This window comes from Saccoglossus kowalevskii, chromosome 6 (assembly GCF_978046115.1).
Source record: "Saccoglossus kowalevskii chromosome 6, keSacKowa6.1, whole genome shotgun sequence".
Taxonomy (NCBI): Eukaryota; Metazoa; Hemichordata; class Enteropneusta; family Harrimaniidae; genus Saccoglossus; species Saccoglossus kowalevskii.
Genome location: NC_140646.1, coordinates 106,694 through 133,350, shown reverse-complemented (window position 1 = coordinate 133,350; position 26,657 = coordinate 106,694). Strand labels below are relative to the sequence as shown.

Below are 26,657 nucleotides of genomic sequence, written 5' to 3'. Positions count from 1 at the left end.
CCACGCATAATATATATATCAGATATATGGGTCTCATATAAACAAGATTGCGACTTTGGTTGTGCCACGCATAATATATATCAGATATATGGGTCTCATATAAACAAGATGGTGACTTTGGTTGTGCCACGCATAATATATATATCAGATATATGGGTCTCATATAAACAAGATTGCGACTTTGGTTGTGCCACGCATAATATATATCAGATATATGGGTCTCATATAAACAAGATGGCGGCTTTGGTTGTGTCACGCATAATATATATCAGATATATGGGTCTCATATAAACAAGATGGTGGCTTTGGTTGTGTCACGCATAATATGTATCAGATATATTTGTCTCATATAAACAAGATGGCGGCTTTGGTTGTGTCACGCATAATATATATCAGATATATGGGTCTCATATAAACAAGATGGTGGCTTTGGTTGTGTCACGCATAATATATATCAGATATATGGGTCTCATATAAACAAGATGGTGGCTTTGGTTGTGTCACGCATAATATATATATCAGATATATGGGTCTCATATAAACAAGATTGCGACTTTGGTTGTGTCACGCATAATATGTATCAGATATATGGGTCTCATATAAACAAGATGGCGACTTTGGTTGTGTCACGCATAATATATATCAGATATATGGGTCTCATATAAACAAGATGGTGGCTTTGGTTGTGCCACGCATAATATATGTATCAGATATATGGGTCTCATATAAACAAGATTGCGACTTTGGTTGTGCCACGCATAATATATATCAGATATATGGGTCTCATATAAACAAGATGGTGACTTTGGTTGTGTCACGCATAATATATATCAGATATATGGGTCTCATATAAACAAGATGGTGACTTTGGTTGTGCCACGCATAATATATATATCAGATATATGGGTCTCATATAAACAAGATGGCGGCTTTGGTTGTGTCACGCATAATATATATCAGATATATGGGTCTCATATAAACAAGATGGCGACTTTGGTTGTGTCACGAATTATATATATCAGATATATGGGTCTCATATAAACAAGATGGCGGCTTTGGTTGTGTCACGCATAATATATATCAGATATATGGGTCTCATATAAACAAGATGGCGACTTTGGTTGTGTCACGCATAATATATATATCAGATATATGGGTCTCATATAAACAAGATGGCGGCTTTGGTTGTGTCACGCATAATATATATCAGATATATGGGTCTCATATAAACAAGATGGTGGCTTTGGTTGTGCCACGCATAATATATATCAGATATATGGGTCTCATATAAACAAGATGGTGACTTTGGTTGTGTCACGCATAATATATATCAGATATATGGGTCTCATGTAAACAAGATGGTGACTTTGGTTGTGCCACGCATAATATATATCAGATATATGGGTCTCATATAAACAAGATGGTGGCTTTGGTTGTGCCACGCATAATATATATATCAGATATATGGGTCTCATATAAACAAGATGGTGGCTTTGGTTGTGTCACGCATAATATATATCAGATATATGGGTCTCATATAAACAAGATGGTGGCTTTGGTTGTGTCACGCATAATATGTATCAGATATATGGGTCTCATATAAACAAGATGGTGGCTTTGGTTGTGCCACGCATAATATATGTATCAGATATATGGGTCTCATATAAACAAGATGGCGGCTTTGGTTGTGTCACGCATAATATATATCAGATATATGGGTCTCATATAAACAAGATGGTGACTTTGGTTGTGTCACGCATAATATATATCAGATATATGGGTCTCATATAAACAAGATGGTGGCTTTGGTTGTGCCACGCATAATATATGTATCAGATATATGGGTCTCATATAAACAAGATGGCGGCTTTGGTTGTGTCACGCATAATATATATCAGATATATGGGTCTCATATAAACAAGATGGTGACTTTGGTTGTGCCACGCATAATATATATCAGATATATGGGTCTCATATAAACAAGATGGTGACTTTGGTTGTGCCACGCATAATATATGTATCAGATATATGGGTCTCATATAAACAAGATGGTGGCTTTGGTTGTGTCACGCATAATATGTATCAGATATATGGGTCTCATATAAACAAGATGGCGGCTTTGGTTGTGTCACGCATAATATATATCAGATATATGGGTCTCATATAAACAAGATGGTGACTTTGGTTGTGTCACGCATAATATGTATCAGATATATGGGTCTCATATAAACAAGATGGTGGCTTTGGTTGTGTCACGCATAATATATATATATCAGATTTATGGGTCTCATATAAACAAGATGGCGACTTTGGTTGTGCCACGCATAATATATATCAGATATATGGGTCTCATATAAACAAGATGGCGGCTTTGGTTGTGTCACGCATAATATATATCAGATATATGGGTCTCATATAAACAAGATGGTGGCTTTGGTTGTGCCACGCATAATATATGTATCAGATATATGGGTCTCATATGAACAAGATGGCGACTTTGGTTGTGTCACGCATAATATATATCAGATATATGGGTCTCATATAAACAAGATGGTGACTTTGGTTGTGTCACGCATAATATATATCAGATATATGGGTCTCATATAAACAAGATGGTGGCTTTGGTTGTGCCACGCATAATATATGTATCAGATATATGGGTCTCATATAAACAAGATTGCGACTTTGGTTGTGCCACGCATAATATATATCAGATATATGGGTCTCATATAAACAAGATGGTGACTTTGGTTGTGTCACGCATAATATATATATCAGATATATGGGTCTCATGTAAACAAGATGGTGACTTTGGTTGTGCCACGCATAATATATATCAGATATATGGGTCTCATATAAACAAGATGGTGGCTTTGGTTGTGCCACGCATAATATATATATCAGATATATGGGTCTCATATAAACAAGATGGTGGCTTTGGTTGTGCCACGCATAATATATATCAGATATATGGGTCTCATATAAACAAGATGGTGACTTTGGTTGTGTCACGCATAATATATATCAGATATATGGGTCTCATATAAACAAGATGGTGACTTTGGTTGTGTCACGCATAATATATATCAGATATATGGGTCTCATATAAACAAGATGGTGGCTTTGGTTGTGCCACGCATAATATATGTATCAGATATATGGGTCTCATATAAACAAGATTGCGACTTTGGTTGTGCCACGCATAATATATATCAGATATATGGGTCTCATATAAACAAGATGGTGACTTTGGTTGTGTCACGCATAATATATATATCAGATATATGGGTCTCATGTAATCAAGATGGTGACTTTGGTTGTGCCACGCATAATATATATCAGATATATGGGTCTCATATAAACAAGATGGCGACTTTGGTTGTGCCACGCATAATATATGTATCAGATATATGGGTCTCATATAAACAAGATGGTGACTTTGGTTGTGTCACGCATAATATATATCAGATATATGGGTCTCATATAAACAAGATGGCGACTTTGGTTGTGCCACGCATAATATATGTATCAGATATATGGGTCTCATATAAACAAGATGGTGACTTTGGTTGTGCCACGCATAATATATATATCAGATATATGGGTCTCATATAAACAAGATGGTGACTTTGGTTGTGCCACGCATAATATATATCAGATATATGGGTCTCATATAAACAAGATGGTGACTTTGGTTGTGCCACGCATAATATATATATCAGATATATGGGTCTCATATAAACAAGATGGCGACTTTGGTTGTGCCACGCATAATATATATCAGATATATGGGTCTCATATAAACAAGATGGCGGCTTTGGTTGTGTCACGCATAATATATATCAGATATATGGGTCTCATATAAACAAGATGGTGGCTTTGGTTGTGCCACGCATAATATATATATCAGATATATGGGACTCGTATAAACAAGATAGCTACTTTGGTTGTGTCACGCATAATATATATATCAGATATATGGGTCTCATATAAACAAGATGGCGACTTTGGTTGTGCCACGCATAATATATATCAGATATATGGGTCTCATATAAACAAGATGGCGACTTTGCTTGTGCCACGCATAATATATATCAGATATATGGGTCTCATATAAACAAGATGGCGACTTTGGTTGTGCCAGGCATAATATATATCAGATATATGGGTCTCATATAAACAAGATGGTGGCTTTGGTTGTGCCACGCATAATATATATCAGATATATGGGTCTCATATAAACAAGATGGTGGCTTTGGTTGTGCCACGCATAATATATATATCAGATATATGGGACTCGTATAAACAAGATAGCTACTTTGGTTGTGTCACGCATAATATATATATCAGATATATGGGTCTCATATAAACAAGATGGCGACTTTGGTTGTGCCACGCATAATATATATCAGATATATGGGTCTCATATAAACAAGATGGCGGCTTTGGTTGTGCCACGCATAATATATATATCAGATATATGGGTCTCATATAAACAAGATGGCGACTTTGGTTGTGCCACGCATAATATATATCAGATATATGGGTCTCATATAAACAAGATGGCGACTTTGGTTGTGCCACGCATAATATATATCAGATATATGGGTCTTGTATAAACAAGATGGCGACTTTGCTTGTGCCACGCATAATATATATCAGATATATGGGTCTCATATAAACAAGATGGCGACTTTGGTTGTGCCAGGCATAATATATATCAGATATATGGGTCTTGTATAAACAAGATGGCGGCTTTGGTTGTGTCACGCATAATATATATATCAGATATATGGGTCTCATATAAACAAGATGGTGGCTTTGGTTGTGCCACGCATAATATATATCAGATATATGGGTCTCATATAAACAAGATGGTGGCTTTGGTTGTGCCACGCATAATATATATCAGATATATGGGTCTCATATAAACAAGATGGTGACTTTGGTTGTGTCACGCATAATATATATCAGATATATGGGTCTCATATAAACAAGATTGCGACTTTGGTTGTGTCATGCATAATATATATCAGATATATGGGTCTCATATAAACAAGATGGTGGCTTTGGTTGTGCCACGCATAATATATATATCAGATATATGGGACTCGTATAAACAAGATGGCGACTTTGGTTGTGCCACGCATAATATATATCAGATATATGGGTCTCATATAAACAAGATGGCGACTTTGGTTGTGCCACGCATAATATATGTATCAGATATATGGGTCTCATATAAACAAGATGGTGACTTTGGTTGTGTCACGCATAATATATATCAGATATATGGGTCTCATATAAACAAGATGGCGACTTTGGTTGTGCCACGCATAATATATGTATCAGATATATGGGTCTTATATAAACAAGATGGTGACTTTGGTTGTGCCACGCATAATATATATATCAGATATATGGGTCTCATATAAACAAGATGGTGACTTTGGTTGTGCCACGCATAATATATATATCAGATATATGGGTCTCATATAAACAAGATGGTGACTTTGGTTGTGTCACGCATAATATACATCAGATATATGGGTCTCATATAAACAAGATGGCGACTTTGGTTGTGCCACGCATAATATATGTATCAGATATATGGGTCTCATATAAACAAGATGGTGACTTTGGTTGTGCCACGCATAATATATATATCAGATATATGGGTCTCATATAAACAAGATGGTGACTTTGGTTGTGCCACGCATAATATATATCAGATATATGGGTCTCATATAAACAAGATGGTGACTTTGGTTGTGCCACGCATAATATATATATCAGATATATGGGTCTCATATAAACAAGATGGCGACTTTGGTTGTGCCACGCATAATATATATCAGATATATGGGTCTCATATAAACAAGATGGCGGCTTTGGTTGTGTCACGCATAATATATATCAGATATATGGGTCTCATATAAACAAGATGGTGGCTTTGGTTGTGTCACGCATAATATATGTATCAGATATATGGGTCTCATATAAACAAGATGGTGGCTTTGGTTGTGCCACGCATAATATATGTATCAGATATATGGGTCTCATATAAACAAGATGGTGGCTTTGGTTGTGCCACGCATAATATATATATCAGATATATGGGTCTCATATAAACAAGATGGCGACTTTGGTTGTGCCAGGCATAATATATATCAGATATATGGGTCTTGTATAAACAAGATGGCGGCTTTGGTTGTGCCACGCATAATATATATCAGATATATGGGTCTCATATGAACAAGATGGCGACTTTGACTGTTCAACGATTACAAACTGAGATGTTACCAAGCTTTAATTAGGTATTTTTTAGGCGATTGGAAGGTATTGAAAGAGTCATCGGCGGTAATTAGTGCAAGTCACGCCCAGGTCAAACTTCATACTTGTGATTTCCATTAGAAGAGCGCATTGGATTGTGGGAAAATGAATGTTCATCAACAAACATATGTCACATGTGCGCAGCACGACAACTGCTGCCGTTTAATTTTTTGTCATGTAAGTTATTTCTCTTACCCACATTTTTTTTTCACACAATCCTCCAGCTTAACCTCTTCAATGTTAACATATTTTTTTTTCCAATAATTTCTGTTCATACTGGACCTAATGGACATAATTTTGTGTTTGAATATGGAAAAAAGGATTACTTAGCTGTCATACTGGTAAACAGAGAGTACACAGTGGCCATTGAATGTTTGAATATTTTGTAAACAAACAATATATTTTACTATAGATACATTACTGTGGGTGCTATATCAGACAGGAAGCAATGCACAACTGCAGCCCTTCGATTTATCCAAAACGTTTCAATTAATATGTTCTTTGGCAAACGTATGTTGAATTATTAATTACTCTATTGATTTATTTTGTAATAATTTAATATATAACATTTTGTTGTATTTGTATATCCTGAACTGTGGCTGATTAAGAAAATAATTGATCAATCAAGCTATCATTATATTTTAATTTTACAATTTACCTATATATCTAGGTTTGGACGTTTGTTTTGTTGGAATTCCTTTGGATATAGGCACATCTTTTCGGTCTGGTACACGCCATGGTCCTCGTCAAATTCGCAATGAGTCCTCCATTATCGGAGCTTTTAATTGTTCTACAGGTATGTATGTATGTATGTATGTATGTACGTCTTATAAACACAATTTTCAATTTCTTTACCTACCTGACCATCAAGCACTCATAATAATGATCCAGCATAATAATAATAATAGATAACAATTTCAATGAATATCATGATTTCTTTTTTAATCTGTGCTCAATTGACAGCCTGTTACTGATAACAGTCTGTGATTATCTGAACCAAATATTAATAATTTAAACTGAGTATATGAGGTTATTACGAGGATACTGCAAATTATGCACAAAGACAGTACAGCGGAGGTCTATTCGACCACGTACTGTCTGACTGCATACTTTGCAGTATTCTCGTAACAACCTTATTGTTATACATCTTTTCCTCCCAGGGATACATCATGGGAATGCTGAAATCCAAAACGTTTAGAAACGATTTAGCGAACATCTTTCTGTGGAGTCCGGCCAAACCCTGGTGGTAGCCAATTTTGTTGTTATTATTAGAGGACGCTTAATCGTTCCATATTTGGAATTCACGTTTCCTACTATGGTAGAATAAAAATACCCTCTGCAATACCACAAAATTACAGCATGTTGTAACTGATGGCGTTACAGTGACAGATGAAAATAATAACTGATAAGGGACATTGCCTATGGTATAGCACAGTGATATCATTCTGATGTTATTTAATTTTTATATTGTAATGTTTTGTTGTTTTTTATTACTGGTACCCACATTTTATTCTCTATTACTTTAACCGTCACTGAGAGTACCCAACATTTAAAAAAGACTACCAGTAAATATCTAATAAATTAATTAAAATAAAAAAAATACATAATTAAATTTCAATATTTAAAAACCAAACTAAGATTCTATTTCAAACAGATTGAGCCAATCTATAATATAAATTTTGCATTATCTTGTATTGTATCCGCTTCTGTAGGTGCAGCTCCATTTGAATCATTACAGATAGCAGACATTGGTGACATTAATCTGAATTTGTATGATTTGAAACAAGCTTGTAACGACATCCGTGAATTTTATAGAACCAAAGTGTTACCATATAATTGTGTGCCTCTTACTATGGGCGGAGATCATACACTTTCTTATCCAGTGTTACAGGCCATCAAGGTAAGGTCAAAGGTCGGCAGTTAAAGAGGATTTATTTATTTATTTTGTCACTTTAACACAGCTACAATGTAACAAAAAAGGTGTACAAGGTATAAAATATGCAGAGAACAGATTACAACACTCATAAATCTTATTTACAGATTTCAATCGAAATAAGTTAAAATATTATGAAGTCATATATTATGATAACAGTTGGCATACTGCAAATATACACCTAAAAATGAAAACAGCTGCAGCATCGGTTGTTGGCCCTCAGTTCAGTTTTAATGTAATGCCCTCAGTGGTAACTACTGCTAATTTAAATGTCTTTCTTTTTTTACCTTTAGGAGAAACATGGTGCAGTTGGTATGGTTCATATTGATGCTCATCCAGACACTTTAGGTACTATGATGGGTAAAGATGTTGCACATGGTACACCGTTTTTAAGATCTGTTGAGGAAGGCTTACTGGATTGCAACAAAGTTATAACTATTGGTTTACGAGGCCATGCTGCGCTGCCGGGTGGTGATTGGAAAGTACCAGTAAGTGTAGTTAATTATTTGAAAACTAATCAACATGTCTTATTTCCTATATTGCACACAAGCTGGACAAAATAAGTGCAGGACAGATAAAACTGCTAAAAGACAATGAAATACAGGACACGAATTCAATCGGCAGGGCAGCCAATTCACTTGTTTTGAAGCATGGTTTAGGCAAACCTTCTCTCGTACTAAATATTTGGATAACAATTAATTGCCATTTTCATCATGACACTATTTTCAGTGGTAAACAATTTGTACTATCAGTATATTATTACTGCATGTGCTGTAAATTTATACATTTTAGAAACTCATTTAGCTGTCAAATGCAAGGCTAATAGTCATAGTCTGTAGGTAATTCCCAATTTTCGAGTTCTCAATGGCAGCTAATTTACACATGCATTTCAAGGTTCCGCCGTGTGGGGGCGAACTCGTGGAACTTGCAAATGAGTTAAAAGTTCGCCCTTTAGAGCCTGACGATCGCAAAACCTCGAGCAAGCATCGCCGTACAGTTCAGGACATGGAATCTACCCTGACATTAGAACATGTCATCTGCAGATATATTTGCTTACTTAATACATCGATGTGACTGGACACCGTCCAGGTTAAAAGAATATCGATATGACAATGGTTTTCTTATGTACAAAGATGGACATATTGTTTCCGTCAAGCTTCACCATGTTAAAGAAACTGAAGTTATTTACATCATGGCTGAGTGTGTTCGAGAAACACCCAAAAAAAAAAAACCTTACCAATGCTGGTTTCTGGTTAAAACAAGTTCAGAAATAATTTCCGGTGGCTGTAATTGCGTTGCACAAGTCATTTTTTTTATTAAGAACTAAACGCAACTACAAGCGTCACCATGACATATGTTACATTCCCGCTCCTCGTCGACGTGACTTGAAATAAATGTTATTAATAATCGCTTTAATGATTGTAACTAAAAATAATTTCCATTGAAAATATAATAGAGAACATGGTTCTTGCAAACACTGTGTGGCGCTACAACTATTCAGTATCCAGGATTTTGAGTCATGCCACAAAGATCGTGCAACACAGGTCGGCACAGATGTTGCATGTATATGGGACAAGCCGAGAAAGGAATTCACCCCCTGCAAAATGATAGTATTGATACAAGACGAAATAAATCGCGTCCAGCCACTGCTAAACCAACATTGTCATCTTACAACCCAGGAAGAAAATCATGCCATGAAAACAACAAAGTTTAATCAAAGCTATTTACGATATTTTCTCTGTTAACTCATGCTACAACCACAGTTTTTGGATGGAGTTTCCTACAAGAAGGCTCTAAAAATACATGAGCACATGTGCAATTGGATGAGTGCATTTGCCCCTATTACACCAGTATTCAGTGGGGAAGGTGCTCAGTGTCTGTTCTCCTGGCACTGGTATTTTGAAGTGTAGCAGTGGGGTTAACACCGGGGGGTGGGGGGTTGTGGGGTGGTGGGGTTTGTCACTCTATATGTTGTTACTACCCTATGTGCGTTCCAAATTTAGTGGGAAAGCTAATTTGTTTGCTAATCAGTTTAGCACAATAAATCAAGTCTTTCTTATGGGTTCTACAATCTTTGTCAAACCACTTTCTTATGTTTTTGTTTTCGTTTTGTTTTGATGTTTGATTTTGTTCTTTTTAAAGGTTTGATCAGCTACATCACCAATAATTGAGTTGAAATTCAGTACTGCATCATGTATTCCATCGTTATCCAAGTTATATTTGTTGTCTAAGAAAGTTTTAATTAAATTTTGAGCTTTTTCAGATGATAAGTTTTCATAATAATCAAAGATAGACAGTTTGTCCCAGATCCAACTCTTAGGGAGGTTATTTTTGTTATATTTTGAATTAATTTTCTTGATTGATGAATTTTTCTAATGTAAATAAACATGATATCTGGCAGTGATCTGACAGGATGGTAAAATTATGAACTTGGAAATATTTAAAATTACAGAGCAAGTTTGATGAAGCTAAGGCATAATCTACTGTGCTATTGCCATTGTAATGATAACATGTGAAGTTACCACACGAGTCACCAGGAATTCTTCCATTTAGGATTCAAATGCCAGTGCTCTTACATAGTTCCAATAGTGATTTACCGTGTGTATTTATAAGTGTGTCTCTGTTACTACGTTGTAATATGGTATCATCATTTGTATAACAGTGTGGGGTAGGCATGAATGAATCGCCATCAGTATTTACAAAGTCAGTCATATTCCCTGTCCTACTATTAAAGTCTCCAAGTATTATAATATCTCCACATTAAGAATAATTACAAATATCTGCTTCCAAGTAATCAAAAAAGTCAGTTCGGCAGTGTTTTGAATTTGAAGGAGGATTGTAAATGAAACAAAGATATATGTTTTTTTTTAAGTTTACACCATAGTATATCATCAAAAAATGTTCTTTTTAATTATTATTCCTTGTTTTACCAGTATAGATATTCCTCCTCCCTGTTGGTTGTTCCTAGTAACTGAAAAGGTATAGTATCCTGGTATTGAAAGGGAACTGTGAGAATTGTTATTCAACCATGTCTCACCGAGACCGATGATATCATGGCATGTTATGTTTTTTATAAAGTCACCATCGTCAAGTTTTCTTTTCACATTTTGTATGTTCCAGTATGACAGTGATAGTGCATTTTTCTGGTAAATTTTTCTTTTTCTTGTAGCTGAAGAATGATTTGTTTTCTTGTTTGTTGTCATGTCCATCATCAGTTGCAGTTTGGTCTTTGACCATATATACTTGCCCAGTCAAAATGGAATGGCATACCTGCTAAGTGAGTCATTGGAGACTGATATGGGTTTCCTCTTGTTGGGTATGGCATGTTGTTTTTGTTTTTATACTGATTCCCTGTATTCCTCTGGTTGTAGGTTTTGAAGTGTCGACCCTTTCTATATGATCTGTTTACCCCAATGAGTGGTCCAATAATATCTTTAATATTCTTCACTAATGTTGCTGTGCCTTTATCAGTTAGATGTACTGTATCTACTAGGTGTACATCACTTTCAATGTTGCTGTTATCAATGTATGTGGTGTTGTCAATATTCCTCAGCTTCTTGTTGATGTTAGCAATAGTGTGATTGACAGCTGGGTCATTCTTTCTATAGATAATCGATGAAATGCATATTTTTATAGAGGGATACTTTTGTTTGATGTTTTCAATCATAGTGTTGTAATCTTACATAACAGATTCAATGCTGCAGCCATCTGAGATATTATTAGTGCCTACATGCAAGACTATGTTCTGTATCCCATTTTCTGTATTTTCCTGAATGAATTCATCGATGTCTTTTATTTTGCGTCCACGTAGAGTTTTAATGTAGGTATTTTTGTAAATACGTCTACAGTCTACATTCTTCAATACTGAGTCCCCAATTATTAATGTTTGGGTGTCTCTTTCTCTATACTTATTTTGATATGTTATGGTTTCGAAGTTTCCTCCATTCTCTTCAGATTCTTTGTTTAAGAATAGGTTTGTAGTGTTCTCTGATGACAGGATATTGAATGGATTGTGGGATTGAAAATCTTGTTGTGTAATTGGTTGTGTCTCCGTTATTATTTGTTGCAAGTTTCTATTTTTTTCTTCCAGCACTTCTATCTCTTCTTCTTTGTTTTTCAGCTGTTGTTGTATGAATGTACTGTCTTGTAGTAGTTTGGTGAATTGATTTTGCTGTTTCTGGATACTTGATTTGGTTAACTCTTGTGCTACAGCTACAGTTGTTAATGTCTTTGTGTTATTTTGTACAGACTTTTCTACAGCCATCATGCAGTTCTCAAACTTCTCTATTTTCTTCATTAGAATGGTCATGTCTTCTTTGTTATTGGTTTTCACAGGAGATTTGATTTGGTGTACAGTAGTTGATCCATTATTTGATTTCTTTCTGCTTTCTAAGTGTTGATTGATCTTTTGAATTTCTCTGGATTGGTGTGATAGACTGTCTTCTACATTCTTCAGTTTGTCAGTAAGTTCTTGCGTTATATGGTTATATTTTATGATATCACAATAGTTTCTGTCGATTTGTTGTATTGACTTGAACATTTGAGTCAATGTGGCAGCTAGATCACTGTTATCTAGTGATCCTTTGTTCTGAACTGGTGTACGGCATGGAATTCTTGATGGAGTGCTCATCGAGTGAATCTGTTTTAAAAATCTATTGATAAACCAGCAAACACTGACACTTACCTAGATTCACCAAGTAATAGTAGTAGTAGTAGTAATTCCGATACACTTTCTACATCTGTGCAAGACAAACTACAACCTGCAGTACCATCCTCACCTGCTGTACGAGAAAGACGAACGAACAATTCCAGATATCTTGTAAATCATTCATTGACAAACAAAAGCTTGACAATGAAAAAGTGTTGAACATTGAACTTAAAAACAGGGGGCAGTCCGAAAATGAAAAATGGTTTGAACATAGATGTGCCAGAATTACTGCTTCAGTCATAGGTAATATGAGTTGGCAGCAGACAACACCCCCTGATAATATCATAAAAAAAATCATGGGATACAGCAGGTCAAAATATGTACCAAAAGCTTGCCAACATGGGCTAGACATGGAGCCAAAGGCTGCAGCTGCATATACACAACATATGATAAATCAAAGAAAGCTTAGAAAGAACTTCCGTGTGCTGAGAGTATTGGAGACACAAAATTACTTGAACTTGAGATATTGATGAAAACGCAGAAAACTAATTATGCAAATAAGGTAACTAATATGAACAGATTTAAGTGTAAAACTAATAAGGTCTGCACAATGTACCAAGTTTCATTGAAATATGATTAGAACCAAAAAATTATTAATTATTATGCTAATTAGAAAATTAATATGAACAGATTTTAACCCAAAATTAGGGACGACGTCAAAAGATCGAAACTTATTTGCTTTAGTTTAGGGGTGGGGGGTTTTGACCTACATTGAACTTTTCATGTTGTCCCTTAATAAGACAGTCTATTGTCCTAGAGCATTTATGTACCAAGTTTTATTCAAATGTGATGATCAATACTTGATTATTAATTAATTATGTTAAATAAATATTTACCAAAAACTAATATGGTGTATAGTCCTAGGTTCATTGAAATGTGATGGGTACTCTTTAAAAGTGTCATTAAAATCCAATGAGTGGTTCTTTAGAAATCAGTGCCAACAGTCATAGAACAACAAAAAAATAACTAATTGTGCAAATTAGGTAATTAATATGCACAATTATTTATCCCAAAATTAATCAGGTTTCTACATAGTCCTAGAAGATCTATGTCGCAAGTCTCTTTGAAATGTGATGATTAGTACTTGAGATATCAGGTGAAAAGCTGAAAATTAACTAATTATGCTAATAAGGTGATTAATATGTATCGATCATTACTACTCAAAATATCAAAAGCTGACAATTAATTAATTATGCAAATTAGGTAATTAATATGTACCGATATTACCCTAAAAACTATCAGGTCTGTGCAGTGTCATATGACATCTATGTACCAAGTTTTTATTGAAATGTTATGATTAGTACTCGAGAAAAGCCGAAAATTGATTAATCATTATGCAAATTAGGTAATTAATATAAACAGATTTTTACCCCAAATTAATCAAATATGCGCATTAGTTCAGAGCATCCATGTGCCAAGTTTCATCAAAATCCAATGAGTGATTCTTCAAATATCAGTGGAAAAGTCATAGAACAGCTTTAAATCAGTTAATTATCATGCAAATTAGGTAATTATTATTCATAAATTTTTACCCAAAACTTATCAAATCTGCGCACTAATTTAGAGCATCCATGTGCCAAGTTTCATCAAAATCCAATGAGTGGTTCTTCAGATATCAGTGGAACAGTCATGGTACAGCTAAAAATCAGCTAATTATCATGCAAATTAGGTAATTAATATTTTTACCAAAACCTAATCAACTCTGCGCATTATCCCAGAGCATCTATGTACCAAGTTTCATTAAAATTTGATTAGTGGTTCTTGAGATAATGGTGGAACAAAAAAAGTGACATACATACATACATACAGACATACAGACATAGAGACAGGGTAACTGCAAAGACTCCCTTTTGTGCTTCGCACACGGGAGTCAAAAATGACACAGTCCCCGTAACATTTTTGAAAGGTCTCTTTCTGCTCGTCATATTAAAGCGGAGGGGTTGTCGCGAGCGTGTCCTTGAAACTTGAGTTCCAAGTGGCGTATACAACAGATTGTTTATTTACATCAGAACATGTGTTCCGTGTAGTAGTAATATGGCCAAAAATAAAAAACAACCGTTATTCGGCCATCTTTGATCTGATTATGAAACACACTGATATGTATGATGTATGTGCCAAATACGAATGAAAATGGTACATAAATTGTGGAAATATAGTAGTAAGGTCAAAAAGTCAGATGGCTGTTATAGATACATCAAGCCGACCAAGTGTGGGGTGTTTGGAAATCAAGTGCCCGATGTCTGCTTTGTCAATAGAAAATCTGTGTGAAGAACGTGGGAATGCATTCTATCTTAAAAAGCACTCCGCAGGCTATCTGTACCTCAGCAAGAATCACCAGTATTTCCACCAGGTACAATGTCAGGTGGCTGTCACTAAATCAAAATGGTGTAACTTTATGGTATACACAGAGACCCCAACTGGTACAGATATTCATATTGAACTGCAGGTCAGCAGATGTCCATAGAACATGTTATTGAAACCCTCAGTATTGCATCCGTTCAAATCCATGTAGAAAGATGTAGCATCTATTATCACTCTAGTAGCAGGATATTTATCCTTAAAACACTGTGGCATATTCATATCAACCAGTTCCCTTGATGGCCATATACCCCCCCACTCCCTATATTTAGGGGGGGGGGTATGCTTGTTCCCTCATTTTTTTTGACCCCCCTATCTAGGGAAAAGAAGAAAATTTAACCCCCCCCCCTTTCACGGGCTTTCCCGATGAATTTCACCCCCTATCTAGGGAACTTTTCAGTCTAGAACTCCTTTCTAGGGAACTTTTCATTCTAGACCCCCCCTATCTAGGGAACATTTCAGCATAGACCCCCTTTTAGGGAAGTGTGTTTTTGTGCACTTGCAGTGCAATGAAGTATGTAATCAAACAACCTATTTGTAAATAAAGCTCATTGCACATTTAATTACCACAAAATACACCTTGAGAGTCAATTCACCATTCCATTAAGAAGGTTTATAAGCAGGTTTATAAGCCTGAATATAACATTTCAGCCCCGGAGTTCAGACAAGGACATGTACTGGGTAACCGCCCACAAAGTGCCTTTGTTAGGCACCATCCAGGCACTTGATCAGGCACAAGAAAACTAAACTGATTTCCCAGGGCTGATCACTTGTCAGATTCAAAACTCTCAGTGTCAGTCACATAAATAATTTCAGCCTGACATTGACAATTTGTCAGGCAGCCCAAAAAAAGTAATTCTCAACCTTGGGTTTACATTGTATACAGGGCTTGACAATAACTTGGCACCTTGGAGAAAAACTCCCTCTCAATTCAGTAGTTGCTTCCCTAGAGCCTGGATTCTTGAAGCTGTTTTTGGAGCCAGTAAGAGTAGACTTGAGAACCTGTCACTTACTTCCATTGAACAGCTCCAGCCAAAATTGAGGCAGCTTCCCCAATGTAACAAATTCCAAGCCTGGAAGCTGTTTTCTGCTCAAAGTTAAAAATTCTTATTTTCAAGCCCTGTGTATACCTTGTAATTCCATGCAGATGTTTTCCTTGAAGCAGTTGAACTTCCATCCCACTTCTACCAAAAATGTTTTACCCAAGAATATACTATAAAGTTGGATTTAAGACATCAGTGCAGGAATCCTAATGTCTGGTCTACAAAAAGTTCATTTGAATAAATGGCACCACAAGATACAAGTCCACTTCAACTTCCTCAGCCAAATCAACAATACCAAAGGAAAACATACCAGTGGAGATTGTTCCTGTACTGTCTTGGAACTGTGCATCAATATTCACTTCGCACTGACTTGCACTCTTTTCCTCAATATTGATAACATTCCCTGAAAACAGAAAAGGTATTATTATTCAGTGACACAAAACCAGTGATGGTAGCCCCAATTGCACACTACCTGCAAGTTATCCTGGAAGTTAATCAGGATAAGGCATTTTAGAGAATTAGGAGTTGATCCTTACTGACAGCGGATTCCCAGTTCAGTTAAAATTAGCATTTCTCACAAATCTCCATCATCTGCAAAAATTGGCATGTCTTGAATGGTTATTGTCTGGTTTGCAGCCAAATGCTCCACTGGAATAACTGATTTCACACTGAAAATTCTCTATGTGGTCCTATTTTCCTTTCACAAACAAAAAAATATTCATTTAAGAAGATTTTAGGGTTTACAGTATTCAAACATAAAACAATACTTTCTGAAAGTGTCTCTGGAGGAAAATATATCGTATTGAAACAAGACATACCTTCACTAATGTTATGCTCTTGTGAATGACTAGCAGTGGCATGAACTCTAACTGAAGCACTGGAACTGGTTTGTTTCTTCACAAAACGGATTTCACCGCTATCGAGAGCCATCCGAGCCAGCATCTTCATCCCCTGCCTCGATGTTAATCTCTGTCGTTTCAGTAGACAAGCTGAGGTGTGCTTGGGCATTTGCTGCAACTCCAACTGATTTTTCTGATGTTACCAGTACTGAAATAAGAATGATAAGAATTTCAGACGGGAAATGATATCGAATGAGACATGGAAAAATCCAGGGGAAAGTCAGGGACCATCATTCTTCAGGGGATCGGGCCAGTTGTTGCCCAGTAACTGAACACCTCTAACCAGGGCCTCCAGCTTCCCAATTCCACTGTGCTCCCCTCATTTGCCCCTATTGTATTGCTGTACGGTCCTTTTGAAGCAGGCAGAGAAGTTGGAGGGGGGGGGGGCAACACAACAAACAGGCCCACTCATCAGCTGTTGACAATGAATCATCAATACCAACAACAAGTCTCCACACAGACGCATACTAGTACAATTACGTAGTGAATGGAGTGCTGTGTGGAGGCCAACGCTAGTAGCCACCGGGGAATCCCCACTTTCCAAGCGATTTTACCTGGAGCCGAGGTTGACAGGATTTTTGAACGTGCCGAGTGCACACATTATCATCGCTTTTCAACCATGGGAACTAGTATGCTCTTGTGTAGGTAAATACATGTCAATACACAGGCGATGCGTGCATCGAATCGAAGCGAGGAAATGCCGGGTCAAACTTCGGTTTTAATGTCAAAGACAGTAACGAAAACGTGTACTTACCACGCTCTTCGTGATATCTGGGTACACAGCCACAATATGCACATTTCACAGAACCCTTTTCGGTCAGAAACTCCGGACAATCGGCACAGTTTCAGCAATCGCCTCGATCGATTCCACGAATATCGGGAGCCATGATTCTGCTTCTGCTGGATGAGACTCGTCTGGGGAAGCGTCAGGGACACGGGTAGCCAAAGTGCCTTTCAATATGTCCGGGATCACGATCAACTCCCAACCTCCCATCATGCTCAGATGCGAATCGGGGTGTCCTGCACGTTTAACAAGGAGTTCGGGCTGTCCGCGACTTTTAAGAATCTTGACCCCGACCCCGCCCCGAACCAGATTCAAGAGCTTTGGGAATAAACCCCCCTTTTTTGTATATCTCGGGAAGTGTTTTGAAGTACACCCCCTATTTTGAGAATCTCGGGAAAACAAGCAAAAAATACTCCCTTTTCTACGATTTTCTACGACAGATCGTCAAAAAGTACCCCCTTTCCCGAGAAAATGGGAACGCGCATGCGGCCCCCTATGGATCCTGAGTGGGGGGGCCGGGCCATATATATATCAATCACTTTGAGGTCGTGATACATTAAATTTACCCACTTGTTGAATATTCTAGACACAGTAGTCTTTGAAACATTAAAACGTTCAGCTAGGTCTTTTACAAACAGTCCAAGTCGTAGTCTACACATAACTAGAAAGAACTGATTCATGGGTGTCAATTTATCCCTGGGGGAGGTGATCTGGTTGACTGAATCCCCAAAATATTCAAAACAAATCTTAAAACGTTCGAAGTCAGGAAACCCAGTATAAAAAGATATGTCATCGTGATTATTTTTGAACTTCTCAATACCAAACGCTCCATTTCTTAGCTGGTCGACCACATTGTTGAGTTGCATATTTTCAGTGTGCTGTTTATGTTCATTTTGTCTATGCATGTCTAGTTCGCCTTTTAGCTGCTTATTTTCATTTTCTAGATGGTCTACCTCGCTTTTGTTTTTTTCCAACATTTTGCTTACTTGGTTTCGTAGCTCCACAAGTTCTTGCGATTCTTTTTTTTTATCCAATACATTATTACTACGACTGCTTTGGTGAAGTGCTGCTTTTGACTCAGATAACTCATTTTTCAATGGTTTACGTTCTTTTGAAGGCTTTCTTTGAGGCTTCAACTTCGTCCACGGGAAAATGGTAGGTAAATGGCTTCCCCACTGCTTTTCTCCTCCGTCAAAATGGGCGCTACAAATTCGCATTTGTTTGGACTCCACCTTCAGTGTGTCATTTCTAATAAGCACTGTATACAACTTTAACAATGTTTCCTGCTTTGGTAGTCGATAGAAATGTAAATTCTTATTCTTTGATGAATTATTGAAGCATAACAGGACACAGCAATTGTAAGGCATGTTTATCTCAATTAGCAACTAAATTCAAAATGGTCGCTCCACACCGTCAAAAGTACCCGGATGTAAATACACCGGGGTCAAGCAAAGGTCACGGGAATGGCCTATTCACTCATCAAAAAATTAATAATTCTGAAGGATGTCGTTATTACAGTAACAGGAAATAAGATCACACTTACGTTTGTGTCTTGACCATGGAATAGCGTGAACTGAATGATGAATTGAGCGTTAGTGACGAGTCAAATCAAATGACTTGGTAGCGTGAAAACTTGTGATTTTTAAAAGGTCAACTTCGGACAAAACGAAATGGCCACTAGAGGGCGCCACATATCTAACTGTGTTGCGAACCGACAGCAAAACTGCATGCCTTGCTAGCTGAGCAATGAAAGGTATTACCAATGTAATGGCAAATGTAAGCTATGTTTACTTATTCGAAGTGGCCAGCGCTGATTGGTTACAATGGGGAACGCCCACTTACTGCCTCCCAGGAATACAAATGAACTGTTACCCCACATGACATAGCAACTGTGACCACCCACATATTCAAAATGAGGTGCTTACTGATTGGACAATGTTGATAGTACTAGTATCTCATTAATATGAATTAAAACAATGATGACATAATACACTTTCTGGATTGGTCAACTTGAATTCTAGCATCATTTTAATTTATGAAAATGTATGTTTATATAACCACGGCCATATGCCCTTTGTTGTAGTACAATTGGACAAGTGACAAGTTTGATTAACAAAGTCTATTTTTTATTCTTATCTTTCCAGTAACTAAAATTATAAACCAAACATAGCTACACATGTGTGTCACTGATTTTCACCTTGATATTTTAGGGTTTTCGTTATGTATATGCACAAGACTGTTGGTACAAGTCACTGGCCCCATTAATGGAAGATGTACGCCAACAAATGGGTGATACACCAGTTTATATCAGTTTTGATATTGATGCACTGGATCCAGCATACGCACCGGGCACAGGTATATATTATTCACTGTTAATTGCTACAATATGCTAGAAAAATGGATAACTGAATCACACACACACACAAATTGTTTAGCAGAAAGGAGGTATTTTAATACAAAACTAGGCCTGAACATAGGCCTCAAAGTACCCCAGACTACAACAGGGCAGTAAAAAATTACTGAAACTGACTAAATTCACAAATCTGTTAAAAGTGTTACAATTCAGAAAAGGGGTGTGGGAAAATAAAAATACAAAGAAATGGGGAAGTGGTGGGAGGGTGAAAAATACAAGACAGCCTGGAAAACAAAATACTGAAGCAGACTGGGAATCTTCTGCCACTAGGTGGCGCTATATACTGGTGGCTACACTGCAACAGAGATAAACTGAACAGGCAAATCTATATATGTGCAGCAATTATGTACTCCTTGTAGATATATGCGATGGTGTTTATTGCGCACTGTACTGGCCCCTTCGAAGTCATCGATGTAATTTACAGCGTCATAGCCTTCTTGGTGGTAAATGTACATCATAGCATTAGTGCAATGTTGACAATCCATTGCCGATGAGTGGAGTCCAAATGGGAGCTTGGTGTCAATAAGAATACAACATCTCCAGATATTACCTAGGAGATGACAGTCTTGTGGGTCTACTGGGATCCAACGATAGCATCGATGAATATAACATTTAAATAACCGGCATTCACGTCCACTGGCTTTGATTAAATTAACAAGGTTATCAATGAATGGGTACCAAAGCTTGAATGGTTCTCCCAAGTAAAGATCTTTTGGTATGAGGTGTTGGTGGGAAAGTCCATGATTACTCTGCGTTCTTGCAAGTTGTTTTCTTAGGGACTGTCGATAAAGGAGAGTGGGCTAGTTGAATGTTAAATGGGTTTGTCTTGTAGGGTCCTAGGAGTGCACCATGACTGACTCTGTCAAGACAGAGTTGGCAGCATGAGATGCGAAAGCTACTGATGAATTGTGATTATGTGGTATTGTAACTGGCAACAAATCTGCCACATAAATAATAGGCCAACCATATTCTAAAAAGTCTGCTACGATACTGTAATGGTAGCCGTTTAATGCTTGTCGCCACTGTGTAATGTCAAATGAGGATGGCACCGGTATACAACTGCAATAGTAATTTGATTGGTGCAAGGCATAAACAATATTGTGTGTGTTAATAAGTTCAGCTACATTGTTTAGTAAAATAGGTGGCCTGTCTGATAATGGATCTGGCAATTGTCAGTAAAAGTAACTGCGGATGTTGTAGCATTGGGTTGACAAGAATCAGCGCTGTAGTGTGGATAATAAAACAATTCATTGGCATGATTGGTTGTTTCTGTTGATTGAGCTTTAGTGGCGTTGGTATAGTTTGTGGTGTCTGATAATGGGCAGCAGCAGTGACTGAATACTGTGACATTCTGACAGGTTGTGGTGTATCGGCAGCTATGTTGTTGGTTGGAGACAAGTGATTAGCATCGGTGGCAAGGTGGTCTGTCTTTAGTTGTTTATCACTGGAGGCCATGCTATCAGATGGAGGCTGGTAGGCAGCATCGGTGACTACTTTATCAGATGAGTACATGGTGGTGCCACCCCGGCCCTCCGGCGTCAGTGTTCTCCCCAGGAATTTAAACCACTGTGGCAGCCTAATTTGCATATAATTTGCATATCATTTACATAATAATAGAAATTGACCAAAGCACATTTACACCCACACAATAAACAACATATATTTAAAAAACAAAGTGGCATATATTTATTTGCTTCACACAGTGTTATAAACACTTTTATTTTGGGCACTTTTGTAATATTAATGAGCTCCGTCACAGTGCAAATATATTTTTTTTTGGAGTCAAAATATTACGTTTCACAATTTAGAAGAGTTTGAATTTAAAAATTTAACATTCCCGAAATGCAAATGCTGCAGACTAAAAAGAAACAAATAAATTGTAAAAGGTTAAATGAAACTAATTTGAAACGTTTGAGCCAGGATTATGTTCACGACTTTCATGATCTTATTTACTACAAAATTCGTAATTATTTGGCGGATTGCTGGTTATTATTCCGACGATCAGCTTCTCCAACGAACAAATAACACTTCCAAACGATCATCAAAATTACGACGTGACATAACTTACTTCGCGATGTTATACACTGGTTATACCAATAATTCCTCTTACTCGGTCATGATGCCATGCAAAAATTAAATACTTCTTTTTTTATATGAGAAAAACATAATATTTGAACTAGTTTTATCGGGAGAAATTATTTTTGATCACTCGTTCACTTCGTGAAAAACACAGACCCGCCATGATAGCTGTGACGCGTTAGTTGACCGCATGTGTCCTTTGACCCGGTGGGTCAAAAACGCCATTTACCAATCAGAATACCGCATGGTAATGCCGGTAGAACCCGATTCGGAAGTTTTCCGAATAATCGTGATCATAAAAATTACATTGCAGAAGTAAAGCGATGTCGTAGCACGATGTGTTGGTATGAATTTCAGATGAAAACTGCATGATGGTTTTCGAGAGAGGTGATTAGAAATTTTTAAAAGGTAAAAGAAGTCTTGAAAGAAGAGTTTTTACATGATTCACGATGATAACAGTTCAAATGTATTTTACCCAATCACGCAATAAACACGTTGTTTTTTCTTGAGTAGCGTAAACTGATCGTGAACTCCGCTTTGCCCATGTTACATCGGGTGGAATTGATTTTGAAAGAATTTTAGCTTTCAATCTAAAGACTGCGTCTATCGTCAGAAAGTATTTACTTACAAACAAAGAGGTGCTAATTTTACAAAATTGACTTGTATTGTTCAATCGCGGGACTATGTCTATTGTTTACAAATTATTATCTAGGACTGGCAGGATGCGTGTCGGTCTGTACGTAAGTATAATGACAATATGGCAATAGTCCTGGTCGGAAGCGTTTCCGTGGTGGTCGCTGATTTTGAGTGCCGGTCGGGCCGACCAGCGTGACGAGATCCCCAATGAAAAAAGCACTGTGGCGGTCTTGCTAATCACTGTGGCGGTGTCAGACCGGTGTGGCGGCAAATCGAAGCACTGTGGCGGGACCGCCACGCTGTTTACATCCTGGGGAGAACACTGGGCGTTCATGGGACTCCGACGGGGCGAGGCAGATGATGAAACTTCCTTTCACCAATCTAAATAAACTCCGTAGGATACCAATAGTCTTCCTCCTCCTCACGATCACAGGGGCTGCCTCACATACCAAAGACAGACTTGATGGTACGGAGTAGAGGAGTTGGTATGCAGATACAGTCAGGGAATGAATCAGTCAACCCCAAAAAACCAGCCAACACATATATTTCAGTTATAAACAGAAACAGGCATACTGCCGATTTAATGCAATAACGTCAATATGAACCTCGCCACATAACACAATTAAGTAAAGCCTACTATAAAAAAGTATACAGTATTAATCTGACAGGACCTGGCAGCTGAACCAAGTCAATGAACAGACTAAGTCAATCCAACAGACTGACCAAATTAACCCAGTGGCACCTTGTCACTGGAAAAATAAAATCACATAAAATTAACCTGCCAGGAACTTGCATATAAATAAACTAAATTAACCTGGCAGTGCCTAACACTCACGCCAAATACAATGAAACAACTAACTGCTGTACAAATAAAATGCCTGAACAAAGCAGTAAATACCGCCCACAGCAGCCCCACGCTAAACAAGAAGTAGGACGTGCGGATAAAAAAAGGTTAACAACGTCCACACAGCAAACACTAGCTCCCAACTCAGCACAAACGCACAGGCATGCACCCAACCACGTACACAGACAAGGCGGGGTAAACACAATAATCAAAATGCACAATAAAATCAATAAAATCACCTCACTGTGCTTATCACAAAGTGCGACTAACTAAGCAGTCCATACAATCTACCCAGAGAGTGCGTCGCTGCCCCAAACACGTTGCAAAAAAAAGAAGACTCGCCCTGGTTTCTCAAAAGAGCGACCAAAACGAATCTCGCCAAAAAAACAGCTGAAACAACACAGTGCAAAGGCCTAACACGAAATACGCATGCAGAGGAAAATTCCCTAAGATAATGACCACAAGCCGCAGTCAAAACAGCCAAGGCAACGCACGGGAAAAATTAGGAAAATTCACGAGGCGTGCAACGGGGGAATGACGCAACCTCGGTGGCCACGCACAAAAAACTACACCAAACAGAAAAAAGTGCTCTCACTGCCCACAAAAAGCTACAATAATGTAAATCACAAAGTTTTGATGCAATAAAAGTTCACGTGATAATTGTTCAACATTCGATTGCAATCAAAAACGTTTCGGGGCCCCTTTCCGAACAGTTACGGTTACAGTTCACCTACCAGTCATAACGAACTCCACACGGGTTGAACTAAAAGTCCATCGGTGCACCGCAACAACAGTGTTCTTCTAAGGCACCTCTTCTGTCCCGGAATCCCCGATCCGCTTCCGATCATCACTCAGCGGCCACAGTCTTCCCCGACGACACAGTACGACGTTGCCAGCTCGAACCCCAAGAAGAGAGAGAGAGAGGGAGAGAAAGATCCGTTCATTGTTTCTGTCCTCCAGAACAACGCTTCCAGAATGTTCCAGAATAACAATTTCATAACTTGTCACGTACAATACATACTACGCAGAAAATTACAAAACTATTGAATTACAAAGTCAAAATGCATAAGAATAAATAATAAATCACACAAAATACTAACTACCGAAAACCATGCTAGGCAGCACAAGTGTACCATAAGAGGGTGCTATATCACAAAACTGCATGGTGCATATTTAAGCGATTTAAGTCGAACAATAGACAACAATGCCATGTATTATGGGTCAAAAATGCCTAAAGTAAGCCCGGGTTACAGTGGCAAGACATAACAGTGGTTCCGCATCAGTGGCTAAGTTATTGGGAGGAGGTAAACATGTAGCTTGGCAGCATCGGTGGTGAGACGAAACAGTGCTTCAGCATCGGATGCTAATTCATTAGGAGGAGGTAAACATAGGTTGGCAGCAGCGGTGGCTACATCATCGGGTGAGTGCATGTGAGCAGCATCAGTAGCAAGACATAACAGTGGTTCAGCATCAGTGGCTAAGTTATTAGGAGGAGGTAAACATAGGTTGGCAGCAGCGGTGGCTACATCATCGGGTGAGTGCATGTGAGCAGCATCAGTAGCAAGACATAACAGTGGTTCAGCATCAGTGGCTAAGTTATTAGGAGGAGGTAAACATAGGTTGGCAGCAGCGGTGGCTACATCATCGGGTGAGTGCATGTGAGCAGCGTCGGTGGCAAGACATAACAGTGGTTCAGCATCTGTGGCTAAGTTATTAGGAGGAGGTAAACATAGGTTGGCAGCAGCGGTGGCTACATCATCGGGTGAGTGCATGTGAGCAGCGTTGGTGGCAAGACGTAGCAGTGGTTCAGCATCGGTGGCTAAGTTATTGGGAGGAGGTAAACATAAGTTGGCAGCAACGGTGGCTACATTATCGGGTGAGTGCACGGGAGCAACATCGGTGGTGAGATGGAACAATGGTTCAGCATTGGTGGCTAAGTTATTGGGAGGAGGTAAACGTAGGTTGGCAGCAGCGGTGGTTACATTATCAGATGAGTGCATGGGAGCAGCATCGGTAGCAAGATGTAACAGGGGTTTAGCATCAGTGGCTAAGTTATTAGGAGGAGGTAAACATAGGTTGGCAGCAGCGGTGGCTACATTATCAGATGAGTACATGGGAGCAGCATCAGTAGCAAGACATAACAGTGGTTCAGCATCAGTGGCTAAGTTATTAGGAGGAGGTAAACATAGGTTGGCAGCAGCGGTGGCTACATCATCGGGTGAGTGCATGTGAGCAGCATCGGTGGCAAGATAGTAACAGTGGTTCAGCATCGGTGGCTAAGTTATTGGAAGGAGGTAAGCATAAGTTGGCAGCAACGGTGGCTACATTATCGGGTGAGTGCACGGGAGCATGCAACATCGGTGGTGAGACGGAACAATGGTTCAGCATTGGTGGCTAAGTTATTGGGAGGAGGTAAATGTAGGTTGGCAGCAGTGGTGGCTACATTATCAGATGAGTACATGGGAGCAGCATCGGTAGCAAGACGTAACAGTGGTTCAGCATCGGCGGCTAAGTTATTAGGAGGAGGTAAACAGGTTGGCGGCAGCAGTGGCTGTAGTGTATTGACTAAACGTAACTTGACCTCTGGGTCACATCTCATTTGCATATTGTAAGACGACGTGAGTCGA

General features: G+C 38.1%; 1 protein-coding gene across 1 annotated transcript in view; it reads left to right on the top strand.

Moving 5' to 3' along the window:
* The window catches only part of LOC100368327 (agmatinase, mitochondrial-like), a 47,445-nt gene that overhangs the window by 10,968 nt on the left and 9,820 nt on the right, over window positions 1–26,657 (top strand). The window contains exons 2-5 of the mRNA XM_085500720.1: window positions 7,004–7,129; window positions 8,046–8,233; window positions 8,560–8,754; window positions 20,269–20,413. Of these exons, the coding sequence (XP_085356846.1) occupies window positions 7,004–7,129; window positions 8,046–8,233; window positions 8,560–8,754; window positions 20,269–20,413 (654 nt within the window). The remainder of the gene's footprint in view (window positions 1–7,003; window positions 7,130–8,045; window positions 8,234–8,559; window positions 8,755–20,268; window positions 20,414–26,657) is intronic.